We start from the raw sequence: 24698 nt of genomic DNA on the forward strand, positions 1-24698 counted from the left end.
CAGAGTGAGAGCGGGAGAGGAGGAAGAGAGTGATAAAGAGGGAAAGGGAGCGAAAGAGAGAGAGATGTGAGGAGACGTGAGCATTTCAGGGAGTCACTTTTGACTTTCTTACTTTTTGACTCACTGTCTTGTCTTCGTCTCCAGGATGATGGAGTGAGCTCAGTGGGCTGCACGCTTTCATCCCTAGTCTCTCATTGAGATTTGGCATGTTTAATGATTTTTTTCTCCGCTCCTTTATAGGCTGACACAGAGAAACTACCTGTTTTTACTGGTCTTAAAAAAGCACCTTTAATTCAACCACTGGATCCTACAGCTATAATACCCTCTAGGCTTAACCTGTTTTCTTACTTTTCTTTAGGTAACCTTTTAACAGACAAGGATTGATTTTTTCTTTTTTTTTTCCAGCTCTAGTAGCTTTGTTATGTGATAGCAAGAAGTGCAAGAAGATGAAGATAACTTGGAAACGAAGTGAAGGTAACAAGGGAATCAGGGAAATGGGTTATGAGAGGCAATTTCCATGCCCACGCCCCTTTCCACTGAAGGGAAGAGTAAATGACTTTTACTTCAGTGTATGAAAATATTTAGTTGTACTTCATCTCAAGTGCACCATTCCAGAAGGGCTTTGGAATCATTTCTCTTGCTGAGTCTTGTTTTTGTGCTATTGGAGTGGTGCAACGGGATGTAAAAGTTTGCCCTGTTTAGCCACAGGATATGATTATGTAAGCGAGAGAGGCCTTGGATATTTGTCTGCTACGGCGGAGGAAGGCTGGGGGATTTTGTCTCTGAGCGGCGTGGTAATGCACTCGATATTCGCCCGTGTGGGGTGAGGGAAGGGATAAGAGGAACATGTCATCACTGTCCGCTGCATAAGACAACAGAGATGACTGTCTCCGCTCTCCTGTCTACTTTTTCTCTGCTCCTTGCTCCTTTGTTCTCCCTCTCTCCCTCACTCCCCACCCTCTCTCTCTCCGGGTCTGTGTTCCAGACAGAGTGTGAAACACGTATAGTGGCATCATGACACACAGAACGAGTGCTTGTGCTTGTAGCTGCCGTCCACTCCAAGGTGATCTGACATCTTAAAGCGATGCTCTGCGCAATTGCACATTCAGTCAGACAAGCGTGTTGACGTTGCTGCCTAGCCAAAGGACCCCTCCTGTCCCCCCTTACCAGTCTGAAGCCGGCTGCCAAGTGCTTCCGCAAAGAGGATGGCTTAATTGTTTCTGCCACAGCCATGCCTCTTCTTCATTTTTCTCTCTTTCCTTCGTAATCCCAGGGACGGGAAAATGGAGCTGTTATTTGCATGTCTAATGATACTCGATATCACAGGCCTCTCAAAGGAGAAGGCACAGATGATTATTAATATAGCCAATGAAGCCCTCATTTATACCGCCTTTTGTTCTTAGGCCTGAGCAAATGCTGCTTTCCAATACCTGCTTATTAAAAGCCGTATCCCATAGATATGTTGGTTTTGAATGTGGAAAATAGTAGATATGTATATGCAAAGTCTTTACGTGTCTCTCTTTGTGAGATTGAATGCTGGCATAAGATACTAATGTACATAGAAGCTACTTTATCCCAGATAAATAATGTAGCTGGGATACCGATCCAGCTGGAGATGAGATCAGTACTCCTTTTCTTAGATGTTTTACACATACAGGTCATGATCCTTTTTTGGCAGAAATTGGGCTTGCTCCATAACTTACTCATAAATCAGACAGCTTTCCTTATATGATGGAGCAGGTTTTCACTGTCAAAGTTAGAAAGAGTTGACGGACCACCAGCATTTATTGCACATTATCAATTGCTGTAATAACCCTAAGTGCCTGTGGTGCTTTTCTAGAGACTTACTATAAGACAAACAAAAGGGCTAAGCAAAAGCTGTCAAAGCCCATTATTCAAGTCCCCATGCAGAAAACTTACTGTATACCTGCACGAATTTTCAACAACAGCAGTGCATGCCTTTCCAGCAGTGGCAGTTGGCATTGAAACCGGCTAATTTGCAAGGCTTCTCAGGTTTAGAACAATGACTTTGACAGCTCAAACAGGCACTGTGGAGTGCATCTGCATTTTTCCGCAGGAATAAGCCCCAAAGAATGGCTACAGCACTGCATGTCTTCCAATTATGGAAATTTGTGCATGTCTATATATATTCTATATATGAAACTCCTCTTCAAACATGCAGATTGAAATGCATATTAGGTCAAGATTATGACTATAGTTCCCTGCAGGTTCGTTCGCTATTTTTTTTTTTCTTCCTTAACAAGTAGTAGTTCTATTTTTTTCATTGTTATTATTTGAAACTAAATTAATCCCAGATTCAGAGGAGATTACGCAATACACCACCTCTCATATTGTACAGTATTTGATTCAGCATGAAATGTGTTGGTCAGTTTTCAAGGGGAAAGTTAATCAGTACACTTATTCAAATATTGGACTTGAGAACAGTTCTGTGGTATTTTACACATTCTACTACAATTCCGAGGGAAATCTTGAACCTTTCACTCCTCTGTATTAAGAATTAAGTAACAGGTACCACAAATTTCACTCTAAGAAGCTCTAAAAAATGTTCCCTCCAGGGTTGTTAACCTTTTCTTTGAGCCCTCTTCCTGACACCCTCCCCACAACATGTCAAAATAATATAAGTGTTATATTGTTTGACTTGTTTGCATCCCAATTTAAAGCTTAATATCTTAATAGGGCTTTTAATATGCACCACCACAGGACAAGCTAATAAAACCTTCATGCAGAGACTGAACCGCTGATCTCTGCAAATAGCAAAGTTCACTTTAGAGCCATTGCACAGGTGAAAGTTGCCCTTTTGATGTAGCTATTTATCTTGCTATTAATGATATAACAAAGAAAGGCTGAAATGAAACATAAATTAAGGACCAGAAAAACCCTCCGCTGCCACCCAGAAAAGTCAGACGACCTTACCTCCAGTCAAAACCGTGTTCATGCAGTTTCTTACATTTTCAGTCAATCTGGCGACACTCTCTTTTTCTGCTTTACCTTCCTAAACATGAGCTATAACATCTCCACCGTGAAACTCACCAGTCTGCATTTGTTGTTTGTGACATTTCACAAGATCACAGGATCACATGTTTGACAGATGACTTTGTGATACTTATCCACATCAACACTCATTTACTCAGTGGTTAAACCATGAGCAAAAGAAAAAAAGAGCCCGTGAGAGAGTGAAAGAAAGAGGGCGGGAGGAAGTGGGGGAGGGGAGTAAAATGTTGAAATATGAATTACAAACCCGAGCTGCACCATCTGGACCGAGAAAACACACATCATAGTGGAGAGCCGGCACATTGAATTAGACTTGCTACGGGATCCATCTGCACCTCGTGAAATCAATCTCATTCCTTGATTTGATTAGGTCAGCCGCACAGAAGAAAGAGAAAACTGTTGTGCTCCTTGATTAAGCTTGTTTTGTTTTGCACTCCTCCACACCCACCCACCTTCGTCATGCTGTGTATACCGATGAGTTTTGGGCCCACAGGTAGGGTAATGACAGTAGTCGAAGTTAATGCTAAAAAATCTCCCTCTATTTAACACTCAGCATGTGCGCCCCAGCCCCCGTAGCTGAGCTCATTTACACTTTTTTCACGGCTCTGTCTCTTTATTGTTTAGAACATTTCTTTCTTTTGGTTATTTATTTGTTTTGCTCAAATCACAGGTTTTTCTTGCAGGCTTAATTCTGTCTGCAGAGCTGTTCAGAGGACACATGTAGTGCCACCACGAATGGGACAAATGCTTCATACCAGAAGTCGTGTTTTTTTATTTACCTTTGTTTTCTGGCATTGAGGCTTGCGTCAGGCACACCAATAAATAGACTGATTGTGTAATGCTCTGTTGTTGTAACAACAGGATGTAATGAGCAGGCGGCAAAATCTATACTGAAGATTGCGTGCATACAATAGGTCATTCTTGAAGTAAGAGCCGATGTAGCTGACAGCCTGGACGTATTATGCAGAATTGTTTTTATTTTCTCATTTCCAATTCTGTCTCAGTGGTGTGACACTGTACCCTCCTATGATTAAAATGCATCCTCCCATGCATCCACACTCACAAACAAAAGGCTTTTCATGGGTGGCTAAATCTAATTGTGTTACCCTCTTGTACTGAAGGTAGCTGCTTTGACTTTGACTTATTCTCTGGAAGCAATAATGCACTGGTGGCAGTGAATGCAACACATGTGCCATTGCTCAGAGTGCAGGAATGGACATGGAACACATTATCCCTGATTGACCTTGGTACAGATTGCACACAAATCCAGTACAAATTATCTGTTTTTTTTTGTTTTTATTTGTCTCATTAATTTGTGATTGTCCAAGAGGAAAATAAAACAGGATAAAAGTGGAAAGCAAAAGCTTGTCCATGATCTAGTTCTTTGTCCAACAAAGGCAACAACAACTACAACAAAGTAAGAGTGTATGGAGAAGGTATAACAGGGCAGGGAGGGTCTGTACTGATTGTAATCACAGTACCTTTTCTGAGTGGAGCTGCCTTCAATTACGAACTGTCACCTTTGCTTGTATGTGGGTCATGACACCATCTCTTTCCCATTGTCTCAATAAAGGTATAGTGTCTGCAGTGATAACAAATGAACAGGAAAACATGCAAGGTACTCTTTCCCCTTTCTGGCCTCCATGAATACTGCATTTGACCTCTCTGAAGAGCAATATTGATTATTGTTCTATTGCAACTGATGCCCACAAATCCCCATTGGATTTAATTCTTTTGTAGTCAGTACAAGAGGACAATAATAGATAATATAGCATTTGAAGTTGTATTCTGAGTAATGAACAAAAATCTATATCTGTTAGCAACAAAAGTAAAGAATAATTAATCTTATAGCTATTTAGACATTTTCTCAACATCTCCGAATCTGGCTTCTGGCATGCGCTATGAAAAATTGAAGGCCCCTACGAAGTTCCAGGCTGCAATATTTCTGAATGGGACTTTTAATTTCCAGTAACTGAGCACATTGGATGTTCACTATATGGTTTCCTCCAATTGAGTCTGTTGTGGTTCACACCAGAAGGGAACTTTTCTGTCTAATGTGATAAAACGCTACATGCCATGAGACAGACTGGAGGGAAAATGTTCCCAAGAATAGCTAAGTGTATCATATATCATGCATTGCGCCATCTGTTCCGTACATTCAAAATGTTATTGCAATATTTAGAATTACAGATTATTCATGTAGGTGTAATTAACAGAGTCGAAATCCAACAAATGGGAGGAAGCTACAATTAATTTCCAGACATGTTTGAGCAGAGTCTATCTGGAGTAACTATTTAGGCTACAGTTGCCTAAGGCTGTACAGATGGGGAAAAATGGTAGCTCTAATTTTACCAGTTTTGGCAATGAATTACCCCATGTTGATCCTTCATTGCAGTATGAAGCCCTCTTGAGTGAATTCTTTGGATTCGTTCTGTGAGACTGGGTCACATCGACCATATGAGGAGTCCTCGGCAATAATAACTGACTGAACTGAAAAGAAAAAGGTTCACATCTGGCTGTTACAAAAGGTACTGTGTAAACTAGTCCACATGGCCTCAGGGTTCCCATTCATTTTACATAACAACATGCAATCTACTACATATTTAATGTGGTAGATCGCATCTATCTACTACAGTATGGTTACACGGTCTGGTCATGCAGCCTTGGCTGAACAAGCTCGTCATCTTTGCCACATCAGGATGCAAAACACAGCACATTTTCATGCTCCTCTACATCCTTGCCAGTTTGCATCATTTGCTACATTAAGTTACATCCAATGCTGCATAGTGTTACAAACAACAGCAGTGGAAAGAAAGTGCTGTACTTCATTCCAAATTTCAGGTACTTGTACAATACTTTACTTGAGTATTTCTATTTTATGTTGTTTTATACCTACTGCATTACAATTCAGCAGGAAATATTATATTTTTTACCCCACTACATTTATCTGAGAGCTGCTAGCTGCCAGATTAAGATTTTACATTAAGAATATACCCATAAAAGAAATGTGTACTTGGTACATCTTGTCGTATGTTTCAGATGTGTATTAGTTTTTTATCCGTTTTTATCCGACATTTCTGTCCCAAACTTCTTAGACAGTTTACTTTGAATAACCGTTCGAGGCTCAAAGAGGTCAACTTATAAAACATTTCTCAAAAAAGAAAATCAATAATGATACAAAAGTCCTAAATATGAATGCAAATTTTCCAAATAGCACTTTGTCTTTTCTTCTTTCCAACCCCATAAATGATCTCATGACCCCTTAGATTTATCTTGTGTCCCTTTGGAGGGCCTGGACCCATAGGTTGGGATTCACTGGCTTAAACTACTTAACTATGTATATAAAATAATTAAATTACAAAATAACCAGCTACAATAGTACAATGCTACTCACACAATGTTACGTCAGAACTGACAATCTAATAATGCCATACACTGCACACTAATATATCAGTCACAGGGGCCATTTCTCAGTGTTTGTTTCAAGTACATTTGGAGCTTGAAGTACATTCTAGTAGAACTTTGTGTGCAGGAAAGGAGCATTTTTACGTTGTTGCAGTGGTAACTTTGCTCATCTGACTTCTACCTCCTCCACTGATAAATAGCATACATCCAGTCTACTGTGTGTGTGTAACTGTACATTCAGCAAAAGAGGTAATCTCTGACCTTTTCTGAGGACTAGCTGAGGAGGAATCTGGAGAAGGTAGTCCGACGTACTGTGTGCAGTCTGTTCGAGCAGACAGTAGCTGACAAGCTGCATCACAGTGACAGCGTCTCCTCCCTCCCGCTCCTTGCTTCAGTCTGCCTCTTCTTCTCCAGTCCTACTGGTTACATAAAGAGGAGGAGGACATGTCCTATCTACCATTTGCCCTGACAAGGAGCAAAATCATTAGTTCCCTCTGTAGGGCTGCACTTAAGTATGGAACCCAGGCCCGAGGCGGGGGCTAGGTTTTGGGGGTTGAAGTAGAATCTCTGGAATCTTCCTCATTAGGACACAGTGATTGCTCAAGTGATTGCTGTAAAAGTAGGGACTGGCATATTTCCTCCTCCGCTGACAGAATAAGCAGTGCTATGCAGCCCCTGATTGGGAGTTGTGGTTGGCAAATGGAGGTGTGCACGTGCGTGCCCATGGGCGTGCACAAGAGTATTTCTTCAGTCTGCCGGGGCTTTCCTTATCATTCTGAACTGCAGCTTCAAAATATATGGATGTCTGTCTTTTCAACAGCCACAGTGCAACAGCTAAGGCAGGAGTCACATTAACTTTCCCAGTCTGTGTACACCCGCTGAATCATTTCCTCTTTATGAGATTCTCTTTACATTAATACAGTAATACAGTCGCACTGTTTTGTTTGGTTGCAAGAATGAAACTATAAGATCATGGCTATGGTATATTTCAGTATTATTCAGAGAATCGAAAGGTTTTTTCGATGTTAAAGCCAGGGAGGACAGGCTACTAACAACTCTATTACCACTGCTACAAGTCAAATACAAAAAAAATATGGGCAGGACGATGATCTGTGTATCTAAACAATCTTCACTCTGTGCTCGCTGGATTGGTATTTTGTGACTCCACTTTGTGAGGTAACACATAATCATCATGACTACAGTATGCTTTTATCCATTATCTGCTTGTTTCCTGAATGTCACTGTCCATGTCACTGATTGTTGGTGCTCTTTTAGTTGCCCAGGCAACTTGGTTAATGACAGGGACCTGTGACAGACTTTCTCCCCTCCCCTTAAGTAATTGTCCTCTTTGATGACCATTTGTGCACTCCAGTGCGAAGGCTGTCGAAGAAGTGGGCGACCAGGGCAGCGAGGAGACATCACTGTTAAGAACTGCAGCTGGTTACAGCCAGCTCAGCTCAGCTTTCAGTGAAAGAACAGTGGCAGTTTCTGGCAAAGTGATGATTACTGGCCTTCTATGACTGTACTGTTTGAAAAGAGAGCTCACCCTGTGCCATTTATGTTAAGTAGAGGTTGTTCATCCACCTGTATTTTTTGTTAAATTGTCTGCCACGATGTACCATGGCATGTGCTACCTAGACAGTTATACAAGGTGATAATGTAATTAAGATATCTCAAGTTCCAACTGTCCACACAAAGAAGAATCCAGAGCAGTAAGCCTTTTGTGTGGTAGATATGCACTGGCATGCTTTCATGTTGTCATAATCTATATTTTTCTGTGCACTGTGCTTGGCTCGTCCTTGGTTTCATAGCTGTAAAAAGCACAGTCAAGATTACTGGTTTATAAAGCATTACATGATCTTTAGCCTGTTTGACATTTATAATGTATGAACCAGTAAGAACCTTCAGTTCATCTGGCACAAGTCTTTCAATTGTTCCAAACTGCAGGACAAACAAAATTGGTTGAGAACTGGGACGATCTGATAGCAGCTAAGTGATGGTATCTAACTATATAATTTGCTTCTTTAGTCTGGTTTTGGATTATTCACTGTTTTTTTTTTTTTTTTATTCTCTGTTATCTATTGTATTGTTTTCATTATTTCACTTTTCTCACACTTAAGAAAGTATCAGGATGTCATGAATACAATCTTACATCAATAGCAAAAGACTCAACCCTAAATTCCATTCAACATCAAAAATTGCTCTCTCACTCATTTAGTTGCATGCATGTATAGAGTTTTGCAACTTGATCAATGTCATTGTGCTAGTCAGTTCATTGACGACCTTGGGACGAGCAGTTTCAACGTTAAGGTCCACTTGATCACTTGTTCTAGAGCCTTTGACCGTGTCACATGGTCCTCATTTTGCACAGTTGCCATGGAGCTGTTGTTGTTCAAACTTTCGCTGATTCACTTAAAAGTGTAGTCTGACAGATCATTTTGACCTTGAAGCAGGCTTGGAATGAAAAGATGTATTCTAAATTATCTGTGCATACATTTGTACATGGGTGACCTCGCCTGACAGTGTAAGTGAGGAAGTGGAGTGTCATTGCCAAGCACACCGGGATTAAATTGTTGATGCGCTGCAAAAAGAAAAAAAAAAAAAATCTTAGAAATGGCACAACCAAAACCAGTATGCACACTTAAATAGTCAATTTGCACCCCCATGAGCGGAACACAGACACATGTAGTCATATATGCCGAGCTGCAGGCATACCACTTTGCACAAGAAATCACACATGGGATAAAAAAAAAAACAGTGACAGACCATCATTAATTTTAGCTCATTTAAAGAGTTTCTCAGTGTGCAGGATGTTGCGAGGCATTTGTGTTAATGAGCTACATCATTCATGTGAAATGATGGCACAATTAGGAAAACAAAAGTGCAAGGTGTGACAATTTAAGTGAATGTGCTTTGTCAGTGTCTGCAAACAACACCTCCGAGACAGTATATGCATAAAAGCCGGCTTATAAAAACATTGCGGGGGGTTTAGAGGTCGGGATTTTCACCGACAGATTTTTACCTTGCGATTCTGCACCCTAACCACGCTCCCACAGGAATCTCTGTTGAAACACTGTGGCAGGAAATGAAATTAAAGCTGCTGAATACAAAATGTTTTGAAGCATGCCTGGTTGTGTGTGTGTGTGTGTGTGTGTGTGTGTGTGTGTGTGTGTGTGTGTGTGCGTGCGTGCATTTGAGTGCGGCTGTGTGTTTTTGAGAGGCATGTATACTAACAAAAATAGGAACTGAAAAGAAGAGGGCTGCCAGCCATGTCACAGTAACACTGAACATTGTTGGATTTGTAAATGTTCTACTCAGTGCCTCTCTCCTCCCCTCTGAAAGTCACTCACCTTGGGGATCAAGAGGCTTATATGAAAGGTGCCGTACAGTTGAAGAAGTGCTCTCTCTGTTTATGTGAATAAAAGCAAAGTTCCTTGCTTCCCTCGTGTCAACGCTCTGGTGTCTCTCTTTTTCTCTGACCTCCTTCTTTCCACACCATTGTATCTCCTGCCCTTCCAATTTACCTTTTTAACTTGAAACGGCAGAAGGTTTTTGCCCGTTCTTTTGTCCACAGATGTTTCAACAGCCTTATGTAGCATTGTCAGACTCATTAGTTATACTCAGCCCATGCGGAGAGCAGGAGCCAACCACTCAGCCTAGCACATAATGCGGCTTTAGTGAACTAATGAAACTGTAATTACAAAAATAATGAGGAACATGCAGTATCGTCCAGTAACTTTGGGGCTAGTTATTTGTGAGCATGAATCATCATGTGCAGAGTTGCCTCTTTAATTTTTTATGGATTCTGATACTTTTCTCTTCTTGCTGTGTTATGAAATGCGCATTCAAAGCACCTCTTTGTTCTGTGAATTTCAGACTGTAGGGAGCAATATCCCCCACAACGTGTGTTTGTATGATGTATTTGCGATGTATAACGAGGAACAATGTAGGCTAAGGTCCATTTCCTGTGCTACTTATAACGTTATTGTCCCCAGTGGGCCTCATTTAGCAAAGTGTAGGCTATGTTGAGCCATGTTCAGTATCCTTGCTACACTGGTTCCCGCAAAGCACAGCAACAAAAACAACATATTACAGTCATGCTGTACACTTAACTGCATTTACATAGTGAAAACTTCTAGAATCTGCTGACCATATCGATTTGCATTCATTAAAGCCCCCCGTGTCTGTTTGCACAGTGCGACCAAACTCAGGACTCTGCTGCACCTTTTAACTTTATCTGTTTCTTTCTTTTGATTGCAGCTACACACAGACTTGGATGTGGGTGGCAAGAGGATCAAGTACGTCCTAGCAGGTGAGGGGGCAGGCACCATCTTCGCCATCAACGAGTTAACAGGCGACATTCATGCCATGAAGAGGCTGGATCGCGAGGAGAAGGCCGAGTACACGCTAACAGCCCAGGTCATTAATGCTGACACAGATGAGCCCTTGGAGCCACCGTCCGAGTTCATCATCAAAGTCCAGGACATTAACGACAATCCGCCGCAGTTTGTCGAAGGCCCGTACCGAGCCTCTGTTCCAGAAATGTCTGCTGTTGGTGAGTCACAATAGACAGACTTCCTCTCTGCTCTGCGCCGTACACAGCAGCCTAATCAGTGTGTGAGATTTCAGAGATGGCTGATCTCTAATGGGCTATTGCATAAAAATAATGAGCGAATAAGAACAAGAGGAAATGAGTATGCCTATTTACATGCTTGCTTGCTATGAGTATCTTGGCAAATGAAAATACAAGAACAATAAATCAAATCAAATCACTAGAACTTCACCCATAGCTCAGTGCTACAACTGAACAACTGGCCCCAGTGTCAGCACACTCTCTACAAAACAGCCCACTCACAAAGACGTCCACCAAACAAACGCAAAACGTGAGCTTGTATTGTCAAATTAAATGTGCCACACAGGGAGAGCCATGCTCAAACTCTTTTACAGAACAACTTGAAGCTGAACAAGCAGCATTCAAACATTTCAGACATGCATATGTAGATATGGCAATCACCCGTCTGGCAGGCATTTAAAAAAATGCTTTTCTCCACTTTGCGTAGGTCAAGAGCCACGCTATCTTTTGATGCATGGCGCTTTGGAACATGTGGAATTTTTATTGCATTCTTTAACATTTTCATGTGAGCAGTCAGTTATGTGATATAATCTGGGGATCACTACAATCAAATATTTATGGAAACATTAGACAGCTCACAATGTAATATTTTATATTTATATTTTATGTGGGAAAGGGACTGGAGACAGAAACCACTGTGGGCTTCCTCATTTTGTATCAGAAGCATCCAGAATAGGTCATGTGACCTTTTTTCCTTAGAACAGCAGCAAGGCCTAATAAACCTCACCTTACAAAGTGTGTACATAGCTCTGAATTCAAGATTCAAATGTTTTAGTATAATCATAGAGAAAATTAGAAGAAGCCAAATAAAAGTATAAAGGGTCTGCATTTACACTCAAACTATCACTTAGCATGGCAAGACTGACTGATGCTAATTGCCACAGGCGACTGTTCTTCAATCCCCCACAAACTGGTACACAAACCGCTGCAAACACTTTCCATTTCATGCTAATGTATTCATATATTCACATTCTTATTCCATCCATGCATTTAAATGACCACTGCGTGATGATCACATAATTCAAATGTATTGCTCATGTAGGTTTGGCAGAAGTCTATACGTGCATCCGTACACTGAGTGTTTTTCTTCAGGGGAGCCTCACCACTGACCCCAGAGCAGTAGGAGTCTTGTAGAAACAGTTTCCATCAGTAGCAGGAAGGAGATCATAGTGTGTCTTTATGGCGTTTTGACATTGGAGGAGTTCAGTGAGGGTGCTGAGGTCTGTTGTTGGGCGGTGTGCGCTTGTTATTGTGTTTCCTCATCAAGCTTCTGCTTGTTACCTGTCACAAAGCTGACAGAACATGCTAGGGCAGATGGCGTTAGGTATGTAATGGAATCTTAAATCCCATCTGTAGGTTATAGCCTTTGCGTCACTTCTTTGAGTTAATGCTGATTTAGCCGCAGCTTCTCATGATCATTGCAGCTGATTCCTATTTGCCGCAGCAGCGGTGGAAGCAAAAAGGAACAAAACACAATGCAAAAAGAAATCCATGTAAACACAGAATAACAGTGAACCCTTGTTGTCTGAACTCTGTTACTTGATCCCTGCTGCTCATTGTTTTAGATCTCAGTTGAAATGTACTGTATCTCTCTGAGGGTTTTCGCAGTGCAGTGCAGGGACAGCCATAGTGATGGGGTAGAGAGCAAAGTGGTAGTTGACAGCATTCTGTGATTTGTCAGTGGGAATAATGCATAAGAAATGGAAATCGGCATCTCTTTGTTGATTGTTGTTCCCTTTTGTCACTACTGATTAATTAAACATTCACCAATGCTCAGTTGTTTGCTTGAAAGGCTTTTCTTTCAGTGACTAGTTTTCCTCTTGTTAAGTTTTCATGGGCTTATGGGAAGAGTCAGATGCTCCGGACAAACAAACAATAAGTCATTCATCTCTCTCGCCTCATATCCATAAATCACCAGTTTCTTTACAGTGGTGTTTCATCTTTATCATGCTGAAATGAGAATTTGTGCAGGACTCAGTGGATTACTGGAAGTGTGCTGAGCAGTGGATAACTAATAAAGTCCACAGGAAAGGAGCAGTAAATAAACGGATGTTGGTGAAGTCTGCTGGATACGAGCAAATCTCCACCGCGATGTGAAACAGGGAAGCATTAAAATGTAATTATGGCACATGCTAAGAGATGCTGCATTATCTGGTATTTCAGACGATGGAGTTGAGACAATGCTGAGTGTGCTGATGTGTTTCTGCTCAGAGAGAAGCCACCTGCGTCGAATAATCAAAAATCTAATCCAGACCACACCGGGCTGGTTCTCTTGACGATGTTATCCACTTACAGAGGTTGTCAGTTCCACTCCAGACTTCATCAATGTCTTACCGGCTCCTCGCTTATCAAGAGAGTATCCATGCTGAATCAGTGAGACTGGAGACAAATATCAACACCCACCTTTTATCTGTCGAGGACTACAGCTAGATAGAAACCCCCCCCCCCCCCTCATTGAATGTCACCATCCCCCATAGGAAGCGTTCCCCACAGCCGGATGAGATATGTGACATAGGCCACTGAGGTCGCCATGTTTCCTGTGTGCGGAGGAGCATAGAGGTTAATGGGAAATGAAGGAGGAAGACCTTTTGTTCTCCCTTTAAAAGGGCCAGTCGGATAAGATGTGTGGCTTTCTGTGACTTTTCTCTGACTTTCATTTTCCTGAATGGCTGAGAACGGAGGTGACAACCATTTTAATTGTTTAGTGGATCGTCTCTCAAAGTACAGTGCAACAATGAGAGGACACAGAGAGCAGAGGTGGTGGCTGTGCTGCAGGAGACACTTGCAGTCAGAGTAGAGTTTGATCTCATTAGTGTAAGGAGCCGGGATAAGTCTGTTGTCTGCAGAGATTTTGTGACCGCTGTGCTTGAATGACTACATGGTGCTGCTGTCAAAGTGGGGGGGTGGGGGGGGGGTGGTGCAGCATCTCTACAATGTAAATGTCGTAGCAACTTCAGAAAACAGGTGGAGAATTGTGCTTTTAAAGCCACATTAATCATTTTTGGCCATTTTGACTTGGACAGTGGAACAATCTAATGCAAAACTAACACATCACCTGATGAACGTTTTAGCAGACAGTGGCAGGCTGTGTTGCACATGCAGCAGACACAGAGTAACATTAGCCTTCATTCTGAGATTTGTCTCTGGCCACCTGGGAAATGTAAGTCAAGTGTTCACTCCTCTTTTACCTCCGTCTCCACGCACAATTTACTCAAAAAGTCTCTTTTGCTGCAAAATGCTCCACTACGTCTGGAAGCTCACATTGCAGCTGACATAAAGGAATGTTCTGCAAATACAGACAACACAAGTAAATAAATGAAAGAAATGTTTCAAGTTGATGCCAAGGGGGACACTGATACCAACTTGTTAATAATGTTCCAACCTAAGTTAACTATCTTTTTTTTTCACTTCTGCTTATATGATTGTGACATTTTTACTTTAGCGTTAGCCTTTCCAAAAGCTATTTGCTGTTGTGTGTACTGTAAATATAATTCCTGGAAGGCCGGGTTGTGTAGTACCGTGGGGAACTGCAGCGTTAGATCTCTTTCCACATCACACATACTCATTTGATCCATTGTCCAAAAAAAAAAAAAAAAAAAAACATCATTTGTGCAGCTTTAACCACATAAGATATTTTAATTAATTTTTCGATGTTTTTTACAAATCCAGGGGTTGTGTATTTTCACCTGCTTCTAATCTTCAGGCAAGTAAAGAACCATGTGACCTTTTCTTTTAATTGAAGGGTAAAAACAATAATCATTATCAATTCGTTTAATCAAATTAATATTTGATAAACTCTACCTGTCCATAGTTTCACACTGTGAGTTCTGTGTATTCTCCGGGTAATTATCTTTCCCTGACACTTCAATTAAAAGTGAGTTTGTTGCTTATTTGTGCACGCCTGGCCATGATGACAGTTCATTTGCATGGATTGCACAGATCTCAGAGGATTAGTAGATCCTGTTTTCCTGTTAATGGGGTCTTCGACTTTAAGGCCAGTACAAGCTGACAAATTCCCCCATATGTTTGTCTACCATATGCTGGAATTATGAGGCTCTGCTACCCTTCTGCAGCTAACAAGGGGGTTGTGATGTAGTTGGAAATTACAAAGTCTGCTTGAAGTAACGCTTCAGGTAATTAGAAGAAGGTCGCTAGACCATCCTCCCTGCGCTAAAGGGGGTGCGAATGACAATAATTGCTACACTGCGAAACAAACTTGCTGAAAGTTGTTTTTCCGGATGGAACTCATGTGAGAGATGCCCCAGGAGTGTTAGACTGCGAGTGTGCTTCATTATCAGGGCGATTAATAAACAGGCGCGTAGACAGATGGCCCCTCTCCTCTTCGCACGGGCCGTACTCTCTGAAACCCCAGCAAAATGAGTACCTGTACGGCGGCACAGATCCCTGCCAAATGTGTCAAGATTTGCTAAATTGGAGTGCAGACATAAAATTGAAGTGACATTAATAGATTACCTGGAGTTGATTTGCATTTTTGGAGTTATTATGGGTGTGGATAACAGGACTAACAGGCAAAGCCGTCTATTTGGGGCCTTAATGATGTTTCTGATTACGCTCTCATCACCACCGGCAGCTGGGAAAATAAGTAAAGGCTTGTCATCACAGATTTGGACGATAAATGAGCAGACTTGATCAAGGGGAGACGTATGGAAATGAGCAAGATGCAAACCTTTATCAGAGCACTCACACTTCCAACGTACAGCGGAAAGCTCGCTGTGATCACAGATGATTTAATACACAGCCGGTTTTATAAGTGATACACTGCTACATAATCCTACACGAAGGGTAACATTGTCGAATCGTGCTACATGTTTCATCTCAACGTGTGTGTGTGTGTGTGTGTGGGTCCAGAAATCAATAAGTCTATCTATCTATCTATCTATCTATCTATCTATCTATCTATCTATCTATCTATCTATCTATCTATTTCTGATTTCACATCCTTCACTTAGTGTTCTACATATTGGAACCTTTCAGATCAATACACTGAAAGCTGAGCTATTTTGAGAGCATTTCATGCTCCACTTGGGCCAGATGATCTATAAAAATCCCCTTCCTTGAAATACCTAAAAATATTGTTGTACTATGCTGATCTTACAGTAAATCTTGAACATATCTTGGTCTTGGAAAGTCTGAGTCTGAATGCATTAAATGCAGTTTAACTTGAATAAACCCTAGCAGTATTTCAGGGTCACAGCAACCCACATAAGTAAAAGAAGCACATTTATAGTGCATCTTTTATCTGGCATTTCTCTGCTGAGCTTTGAGCAGAGAGCTAAAAGAGAGGGTGTCTGGTGTTTGTGTCTCTCTCTTCTCTGATCCTAGACTCTGGTCTGCAGCTTGGCAGATGGACTGAGTGGCAGGGGGCCCCTGGCCCTTTAACATAGTGGGCAGCTGGGCCAGAGCTGGGCCAGTGCTGGGCCGGGGCACATCTGACGAGCACGCTCCTGGGCTGGGCAGGGACGTGGCAGTGGCTGCAGTGATGGTGGTGGGCGGCTCACAGGCTGAGCTGGGGTGAGAGGGGGTCAGAGCAGTGAACCTGGCCAAGGCTCTGACTCTCTCAGGCCTGTCTAACTGCCAGGCAGCGTGCGTGCCAGCCTGCCCTTTTCTGTGGCCGTGCTAAATGGGGATAGGACAGCCTCCGAGGCAGAAAGGATTTAACTGACATGCTGGAGTTTCTCTGTAAATAACCTGCTACTCCTATCTATCTCACCTCATTTGGCAACAGCATCTGCACTCGTGCATCTGTGTGTGTGTGTGCATTTCCCTGTGTGTGTGTGGGTTTATTTGTAGGCTTGTTTTTATTCACCCCTCATATTTGTCACCTGTCAATAACACAGTAACTCTTTTCTTTGTGTGTACCCATTCGTCTTAACTGCTGCCTTTCACAACACCCAGCAGCTTATAGAGAGTCATTGCTAATTCACCATCTCTTTGTTTCACACTTTCACGCCATTACATAGCCTAAATAAGAAAAAAAAAAAAAAAAAGCACGTCAGATATTCCCAAGCCAACACATGTGTTTTTCAGGAGTAACAAACGCAACATATCAAACATACACACACGCACAGTCACAGCTGCTCAGTATCACATACAAATGTGTATTACTAATTCATCAAAGGTTATTTATTATCCAATGTACCTCTGAATTATGTATGTAACATCATCAGTCATTGGTCCAGATACAGTAATATAAACCTTTTAGAGCCTCCTGGGGCATTATTTTTTTCTGGAGCATGCAGGCGGGCATATATGTACACACTGAACACGTAAATGTGTATCTAATGCACACAAGCAGATCACACACAAGTGCGTGCAAGTGCACACGTGCACTAAAACACATACCTTGTCTGTGTTAGCATAAAGCCACCATGCAGTCGCAAAGATGCTGTTCAGGTGTAATTTGTCCCTGCTCCCCTGTGTAGCCCGCAGAGGCGCATTCTCTTTGTAAGTCATTCCTTCTTTCTCTCATGCACACACTTTTTTCTCCTCCCTGTACTCCCCCCCCCCCCCCCCCCCTCCTTGCTCTCCCTGCCTTTTGCTTGCCATCGCTCTCTTTTGCTAAGCTAATGCTCTCTCTCGCTCTTCCCTTGAGGGAGAACAAAAAGTAGCTGGCTTCTAGGTAATGAAGCCCTTCAATGTGATCTGCATAAGATTGCCTCCCTTGCTGGCCTGGCTGCCTTGCCCCAATGAATAGCAAAAGACTCTCAATGAGACTAAGGACAAAAAGCAGACTTCTACTTAGCCACAGTGTCGTTTCTCAAACAAACTTGGCTCTTTTTTTTCCTGTGCCCATGAAATAGCAAGAGAAGAAAAATGAAAAGCTAAATAACAAACAGAGTTCATGAAAGAGAAGGTAAATTAGAGACCGTGTGCACATTTGTTTGTCACAGCATGTGTGTAAGCTGTTGTGTGTGTGTGTTCGTGATGATGAGGAGAAGGATGCGAATAGCCAAGGCTGTCAGAAATGCCACCGTGTGTGTTTTCGCGCTGAGTGGATGTGATTAAATGGATTTCATGCAACAGGGTCAACAGTGGCACAATGGGACATGAGGGATGCAAAGCTTAAAAATGAAATCTATTTGGCTGAATGCTTTTTTTTTTTTTTTTTTTTTGTGAGGCTGCAGTGTTAGAATCAATACGCGAAAAGACCTTTTGTCAAAAATGCATAACCTGCCACGTCCCAGGTTACTGTTCTGTTTAATTAAGTGTTTGTAATGAAAGGTTTTGCAGCCCTGAAATGCATGTAAGACTCATCTTTCGCTGTCATACTGTCACACACTGCTGATCATTGAATCAAGGTCAGTTAATCAATCTGAGAGTGAAAACAAGGACACAGCATCCTCCCATCAGCAGTACTGCAGGGGAGAAGGGGGACTGATCCCGGTTCAGTGTGTCAGCTGAAGACATTGTAATTCCTTCTGATAAATGAATGAATGAATGAATGACTAACTTTCTGAATTACTTTCTGAAAATAAGTCAACGTGTAAACAGTCTTACAGGCGGACAGTCTCATGTTATTGTAGCTAAAGCTGACACAAATTCATTCCCTCAATTTTAAGGATGCGCTATTTTTCTTTGCTTGTTGTGTTCAGCCAGCAGTCCAAAGCACAGTTTTCAGATCTGAGCTTAATGAAATTGTATTGGGTATTTTTTACTGCTTTCTGATCTTGTAGTGACCAAATAATGATTTTTTTGAGAGTAATAAACATCAGATAATAAAAATAATCATAAGTTGCAGCCCTAATTCTACCTGTCATTGGCTTTCTACTGGTGTAAAATGGGTGGTAAAGCCTGTGTTATCTATTGGCTTTGATCTGAATCTGTGTGCTTCTGATATGCCATCGTAAGGCAGTACCAGAGACAGATTGTGCACAATGAAAGAATAATTTCACACTGTGAAGGGAACTTTTATTACACTACTTTTCATTCTGAAAGACCTCTGCATCAATGTGGCATTGTACTTCCATAAAGTTGGAGATTTGCATGAGACAGATTTTTTTTTAAAAAAAAGAAAGAAAAGAATGATGAAAATTCAGCGAAGGGGAGACCAAGACATCCTAATTTTTTGTTCCTAATGTGGTTCTCTTACAATCTTTTGTTACACCCACATGTCTGGTAAATGCCTACATCTTTTGAACTTCACTTCCTGTAATGCAGGCTTTGTGTTAAAAATTGGTGAGTCTCCTCGCCTATAGGCAGAGAATTTTCTCAGGCTGACCAAACTCCTCCTGAGCCGCAGAATAACACCACTGTTTTCACATTGTGTGTAGTTCTCACCATGACTTGAAACATGTAAAATTGGTGGAGTCTCCCTTTCACTAAAATTTCAGTGGAGCCCCACTGTTAATGGAGTGCTATTCAATTGAGCTTTTGATATTTTAGTTAATGATTTGAGTAGCCTTCATTTTTCACCCCTAAAGAGAGCCAGCTGTCAAAAAGCACACCCTGTGCGTGCGCGAGCCACAGCTTATAGCCTCTGCTCAGAGCCCTTCTGATGCTGCAGGAGTGGGAGCGACTGCACATGTAAGCAGCCACGGAGCGTTTTTTATCCATCTGAAAGGGATTTTACCTCTTTTATGTGACTTCTTTTTGTTTGTGTAGTGTAAATAAAGCTTTTCGCACTCTGCTTTTTTTATTTTTTGCTTCAAAGCCTCTCAACGGCATAAAATATTACTAACACAGAAGTGGTATTCTGGCACTGATCTACAGGAGGTGGCCTTCAGCCGTGACCCTGCAGTATGACCACCAGCACCGCACAGTGTAGCCTGTCCTTGAGTGTGTTATTGCTTTATACAATATACAACAATTGACATCTCCAGATGTGTTCCGGTGTGTTTTGTATCTCAATGCAGCATGTAGATTATTCACGTTATTCTATGCTCCATAATAATGTGCGACTTAATAGAAGCTGGGACGTATTGTGTGAAGAAAAACATTGTTGTGCCTGCGACGGCCGTTTCATTTTTTGATGTGCAGATGACAAAAAGGGCAAAATATTTATGTGACAGAGTAGCCTCAACATGAGTTAGCTCAACCACTGTGCAGTTGACACTAATAAAAGCCATGTGTCATCAGAGCGCTCCACTGCAACCTCACCTGCCTGTGAGATCTGTTAAGTTTGCTGCGAATGCCGCCAGCTGCATTCATTAGGCTGGTCACATATCACATCTTACTGGAGATAGATCTGGTGTAGCCCAGCTGAAACAGTCATTTTCCCACTCACTCAGTCATACACTTACTCACTAATTGCCTATTGGCCCCCTATTCTACAGATGACACACTGAGCTGGGATCATTCGCTGCACTTTCTCTCTGCTGTACTGCTGAACCATACGGCATATCCGTGTTTACAATGTCAGACAATGACTTTTAAAAAACATTTTACTGTTGATGTTTCTTCATTTATTTACACATGCACAATATAGCTCTGTAATAGTAGAGCTTTAGTTGTTAACCTCTGCAGGATATTATGAAGACAGGGCACATTTTATGGACTTTGATAGAGAATCCTTCAATTCTACTCGTAAAAGTTCCATTTCAAAGATTTGTGGAAGTAATCTAATTAAACTTTCCTGTGTGTGTGTGTCCTTATCAGCTGTGTTATATATCAGCCAGAAGTGACAAGGGACTGTTTGAAGTCATGCTGGTGAGTGGGAGGTCCTCTCTGCATCCGCTATAACTGGCAAAATGAGGAGGGCTTGAGTTCGCACCTCTGACTTGGCAAATGCTTACTCATATCTGCTAAGATGCCAGGATGCTTTCTCATACGCACTCTTCAGTACATAGCCGTGACTCACCTATTAATTATTCAGGAGGAGAGTTGTGGATATTTAATGTTGTGTTGTAGGGCCTTTCTGTGCACTTTTCCTGCTCTGCATTCATTGTTCTTTGCTCCTTTGCATCTCCTTCCTGCTGTATCCTGTATTGTGCAGCATGTCATTCCCACTTAACATGCTGCTTTTTTCAAAAAAGCAAGAACTTTTGGCTCTGCAGACAAAAGTCAACATGAATGTGTGTGTGTGTGTGTGTGTGTGTGTGTGTGTGTGTTGGAGGCTGTGCTCCCTTTTCATGCTTCAGGTGATTTTACAGTGTTGAGAAGCACGAACAGGATCCCCTGTACTCTCATCCCTCCATGTCTGCATTATTAATTGTCTGAGGTACCAACCAAAGCTATTTGGACCCTGCAGGCACCCAGTTCTCAGTACCTAAAATTAAAAGCAGCGATTGCATCCCATTGAAAGACATAATAACACTCTTTAAAGTTACATTTTGCCCCCACAAAAGACTGTGTAGACTTAATTTAACTGCAAGGGAAACAAAGAAAAAATGACAGTGAAACAAAAATGGGCTTAGCAAATGTCTTTATTAGCTGTTTTTTTTTCTGTGTGATTATGTGTGTGTGAGCACATACTCAAGTGGCTCCAGCCAAGATTCATGTGCCACGCTGTAGCTGGTAGTGAAGGGGAATTGTTCAATGCAACATAAATGGGGGTGAAACACATTCATCAAGGTGGCAGAGATTTGAGACTAGAGAGGCCCATCCAATCACCGGCAGAGAATAAAGGAGAGAGGCATAAAAGTCCGTACAGCAAGGTCATTTGAAAAAGAAGCTGATAAGACGAAAGGATCAAATCTCCAGTACAGGCAAGGCCCTCCTCTTGATGTCTGTCCCCATTAACTAAAGCCTTCGCCTGGCTCATGCAGTCACTGCCACGCCTCAGCTGTCTGACACAATAAAGGGAAAATAAAAAAAAAAAAAAAAAAAAGACTTGTCTGCCATGCTTTTACTGCTTTTATTTTGTCATCAAAATTTATGGCCCAGCTTGTAATTTAGTTTGTTCTTTTTCGTTTTTTTTCTCATTTCTTCCACAGGTATTACATTAAATGTTCTGTTTTACCAAACCCAGGTCTGGTTACTGTGTGTGTGTGTGTATGTGTGTGTGTGTGTGTGTGCGCGCGTGTGTGTGTGTGTGTGTGTGTGTGCGTGCGTGCGTGCGTGTGTGTGTGTGTGTGTATTTAACCCTCCTGTCTTGCTGTCATGCAGGCAACTGATTTGTGGCATCACAGCCTTCTTTTGCTCTGACTGTTTGTGTATTGGAGCATTGGCAGCTGTATTGCTCTCAACACTGCAGTATGGATTTAGTCAGTTTGTGGTTTTACCACAGTCACAGTCTGGTGTCCACACACACGCACACACACACAAAGATACACACACATAAAACCACACGCACGAACACACACGCAGTCAATCCTACAGCAGGTTTACTATGTCACACTGGGGGCTGCTGTGTAATTGGGTGAATCTGCTCTCCAGCACGCTACAGAGATAGCCCTTTAAAATTTCACTTCACTTCTGGGAGTGTAAACAAACCTTGGGATTACTAGGGGTGTAAATCCACATTCCACCATTTCTGTCACTCTCCCCCCCTGTCATTTTTTTCCCTTTTTTTTTTTCCTGTTGGCCACCTACTTTGAGAGTTTTGGGGTTGGTTAGCTGTTTGCTCAGTATTTGGAGTGTGTTTGTGCATCTGTCTGTCTTCCTGTGTTGCAGAACTGTCAGCATGCTAGCAAGTGCATGAATGTGTGTCTATGTCCGTCAACGATATGCGTGCATGTGTGTGTCGGTGTGAGTCAGTAGGGGCGCACCGTAGGCATGTGTTTTAGCATGTCTGGCGTGAGGACACTTTACGTGGCGGCATGCGGCCTTCTGTCTGTGTGTTCTCTGTGATGGATTGCTTGTCAGACGGCAGCATAGCAGCACTCTTACCGGCTGACGAAGATATTAAGTCACCAGTCACGTAGTACGTTTGGACTTTCCTCTGGGAACACGCTTTAACCCTTCTCACTCCAGGACTGCTGCCAGATGACAGAGTGTATTACTCAGAAGGTGCTCTGCGCTAAAACAAACGACAGGGTTGGATTCAGCGTAGCTCAGTGTCTTAATGCTGCTGTGTGGGAGGTTGAGGGCCTCTGCCACACTTTACCTTTAGATAGGCCAGTTGCTGGGGTTGTGGCCAACAGACTGCATGCTACCACCATCATGAGTGGTTTTAGTATGTGTTTTTTTTTTTTTTTAACGTTACCTCTGCAGACTGTAAGAATAGAAAATATGTAATCGACTGAGAACATCTAGCACTGCAGCAGCCTGGGAGAGTCACTGCTGAGGGAGGGATGGCAACGCTTCTCTCCAACTCTGTCCTTTGTTTTGAATGCAACGTCATCTTCAGTGCTGGTGCTGCCCCCAGAATATGAAAATAGCACACGCTGAAAGAATGTGAATGTTCACGCTGGCACCTACAGAAAATTTACTTTTTCTGTTACAGATGGCTAAAAAACACCCCTGAGGATTACCTGTAAACTCAGTCTGTGCATTTTGAAGGGACTGTGGATCATCAAATTGACTTAACAGTGGCAGTTTGTTTTTTTTTTAATTTTCACTTAAATATAATTCTTTTCTTACACCTCACTTTTAATTTAAGTCAGTACTCAGTCATTAAGATGTAAATCTTTGCTCAGATCTGAGATTACCTTTTTTTTCTACTTTTAAAGTTTTTCACAGTAACAATAAATATTCAGGTCTTAATGAGCAGTACCAAAGTTAGAGTTTTGTGGGGGGCAAAAACACTCATAGTTATTATTTATTAAGGGTTTAACACTAAAAAAGCTCAGCTCATCTGCTTCATCAGGACTGTGTGGGTGTGGTTTGATCAGACTTGATTGACAATGAACGGTAACATGAGCACAAACCACCCACCATCAGTCATCAGGCTTAGATTCAAATATTTCAACATTTTGATTTCAACCTTCTTCTAACTGAGCCCTGCCCACTTCAAAGTGATAAGAGTGATAAGAGGACAGACAGAATCTCCAATGCAGTCATTTCTCATGTGAAATCCCCCAAATTTAGCATTTATAAAATTCATCTAGGACCCCACAACTGTCACTCGAGAGCCTGAAAATAATCCCAATCTAACATCAACACTACAGCTGAAAACTGTCTGCCTCGCCCACCGCAGTAAAAATATCTCTTTGTTGATTTCTGATCATTTGGTGGTGTTGCTCCAGTGCCTTGAATTGGCAAGGCTTCTTTCCTGTCTGCACAGTGGCTTTTTTTTCCTTTTTGCTTTTTTCTTGTCTGGGTTTCAAGTGAAGTTTGCTGACATATCTTTTGTTTTAGTTTTTCCTTTCCTGCATACTGACGTTGCCAAATGGTTCGCAGGAGGATCTGATACTGCGGACATTTACTGCTAACTGGCTGTGAGAAGCTTGAACTTGAGAAACCAGCAGACAAACTGTGCTTTGTTTTCAGTCCAACAAAAATACTAACATTGAAGCTTAAGTGGGCAGTACATGTTTTTTTATTTGATATAAGTCCATTCTTCAGAGTTCCCTCGTTGCTATATATTTCTGTCTATATGGGGGATTTTTTTTTATTTTCGTTCAGTTGTGTTATTCCATGGTGTGCCATAGCTCTGAGCTCTCACAGAAAACACACACACACTGGGAGTTGTCTACCGCTGGCCACTGAGCAGCTCAGCTGGAACAGGATTGGGCTGCACGCCTCGTTAAGGGCATTTTGGCAACAGTGTATACATAAGTAATTCATTTCTGGTATTAAGTAATAACTT

At 41.8% G+C, this 24698-nt stretch overlaps 1 protein-coding gene across 2 annotated transcripts in view; it reads left to right on the plus strand.

Moving 5' to 3' along the window:
* The window catches only part of cdh8 (cadherin 8), a 90856-nt gene that overhangs the window by 24617 nt on the left and 41541 nt on the right, over nucleotides 1–24698 (plus strand). For both annotated transcript variants that reach the window (XM_076736513.1, XM_076736434.1), the window contains exon 3: nucleotides 10678–10972. In XM_076736513.1, coding sequence (XP_076592628.1) covers nucleotides 10678–10972 — 295 coding nt within the window. The remainder of the gene's footprint in view (nucleotides 1–10677; nucleotides 10973–24698) is intronic.

This window comes from Chaetodon auriga, chromosome 1 (genome assembly GCF_051107435.1).
Source record: "Chaetodon auriga isolate fChaAug3 chromosome 1, fChaAug3.hap1, whole genome shotgun sequence".
Classification (NCBI taxonomy): Eukaryota; Metazoa; Chordata; class Actinopteri; order Chaetodontiformes; family Chaetodontidae; genus Chaetodon; species Chaetodon auriga.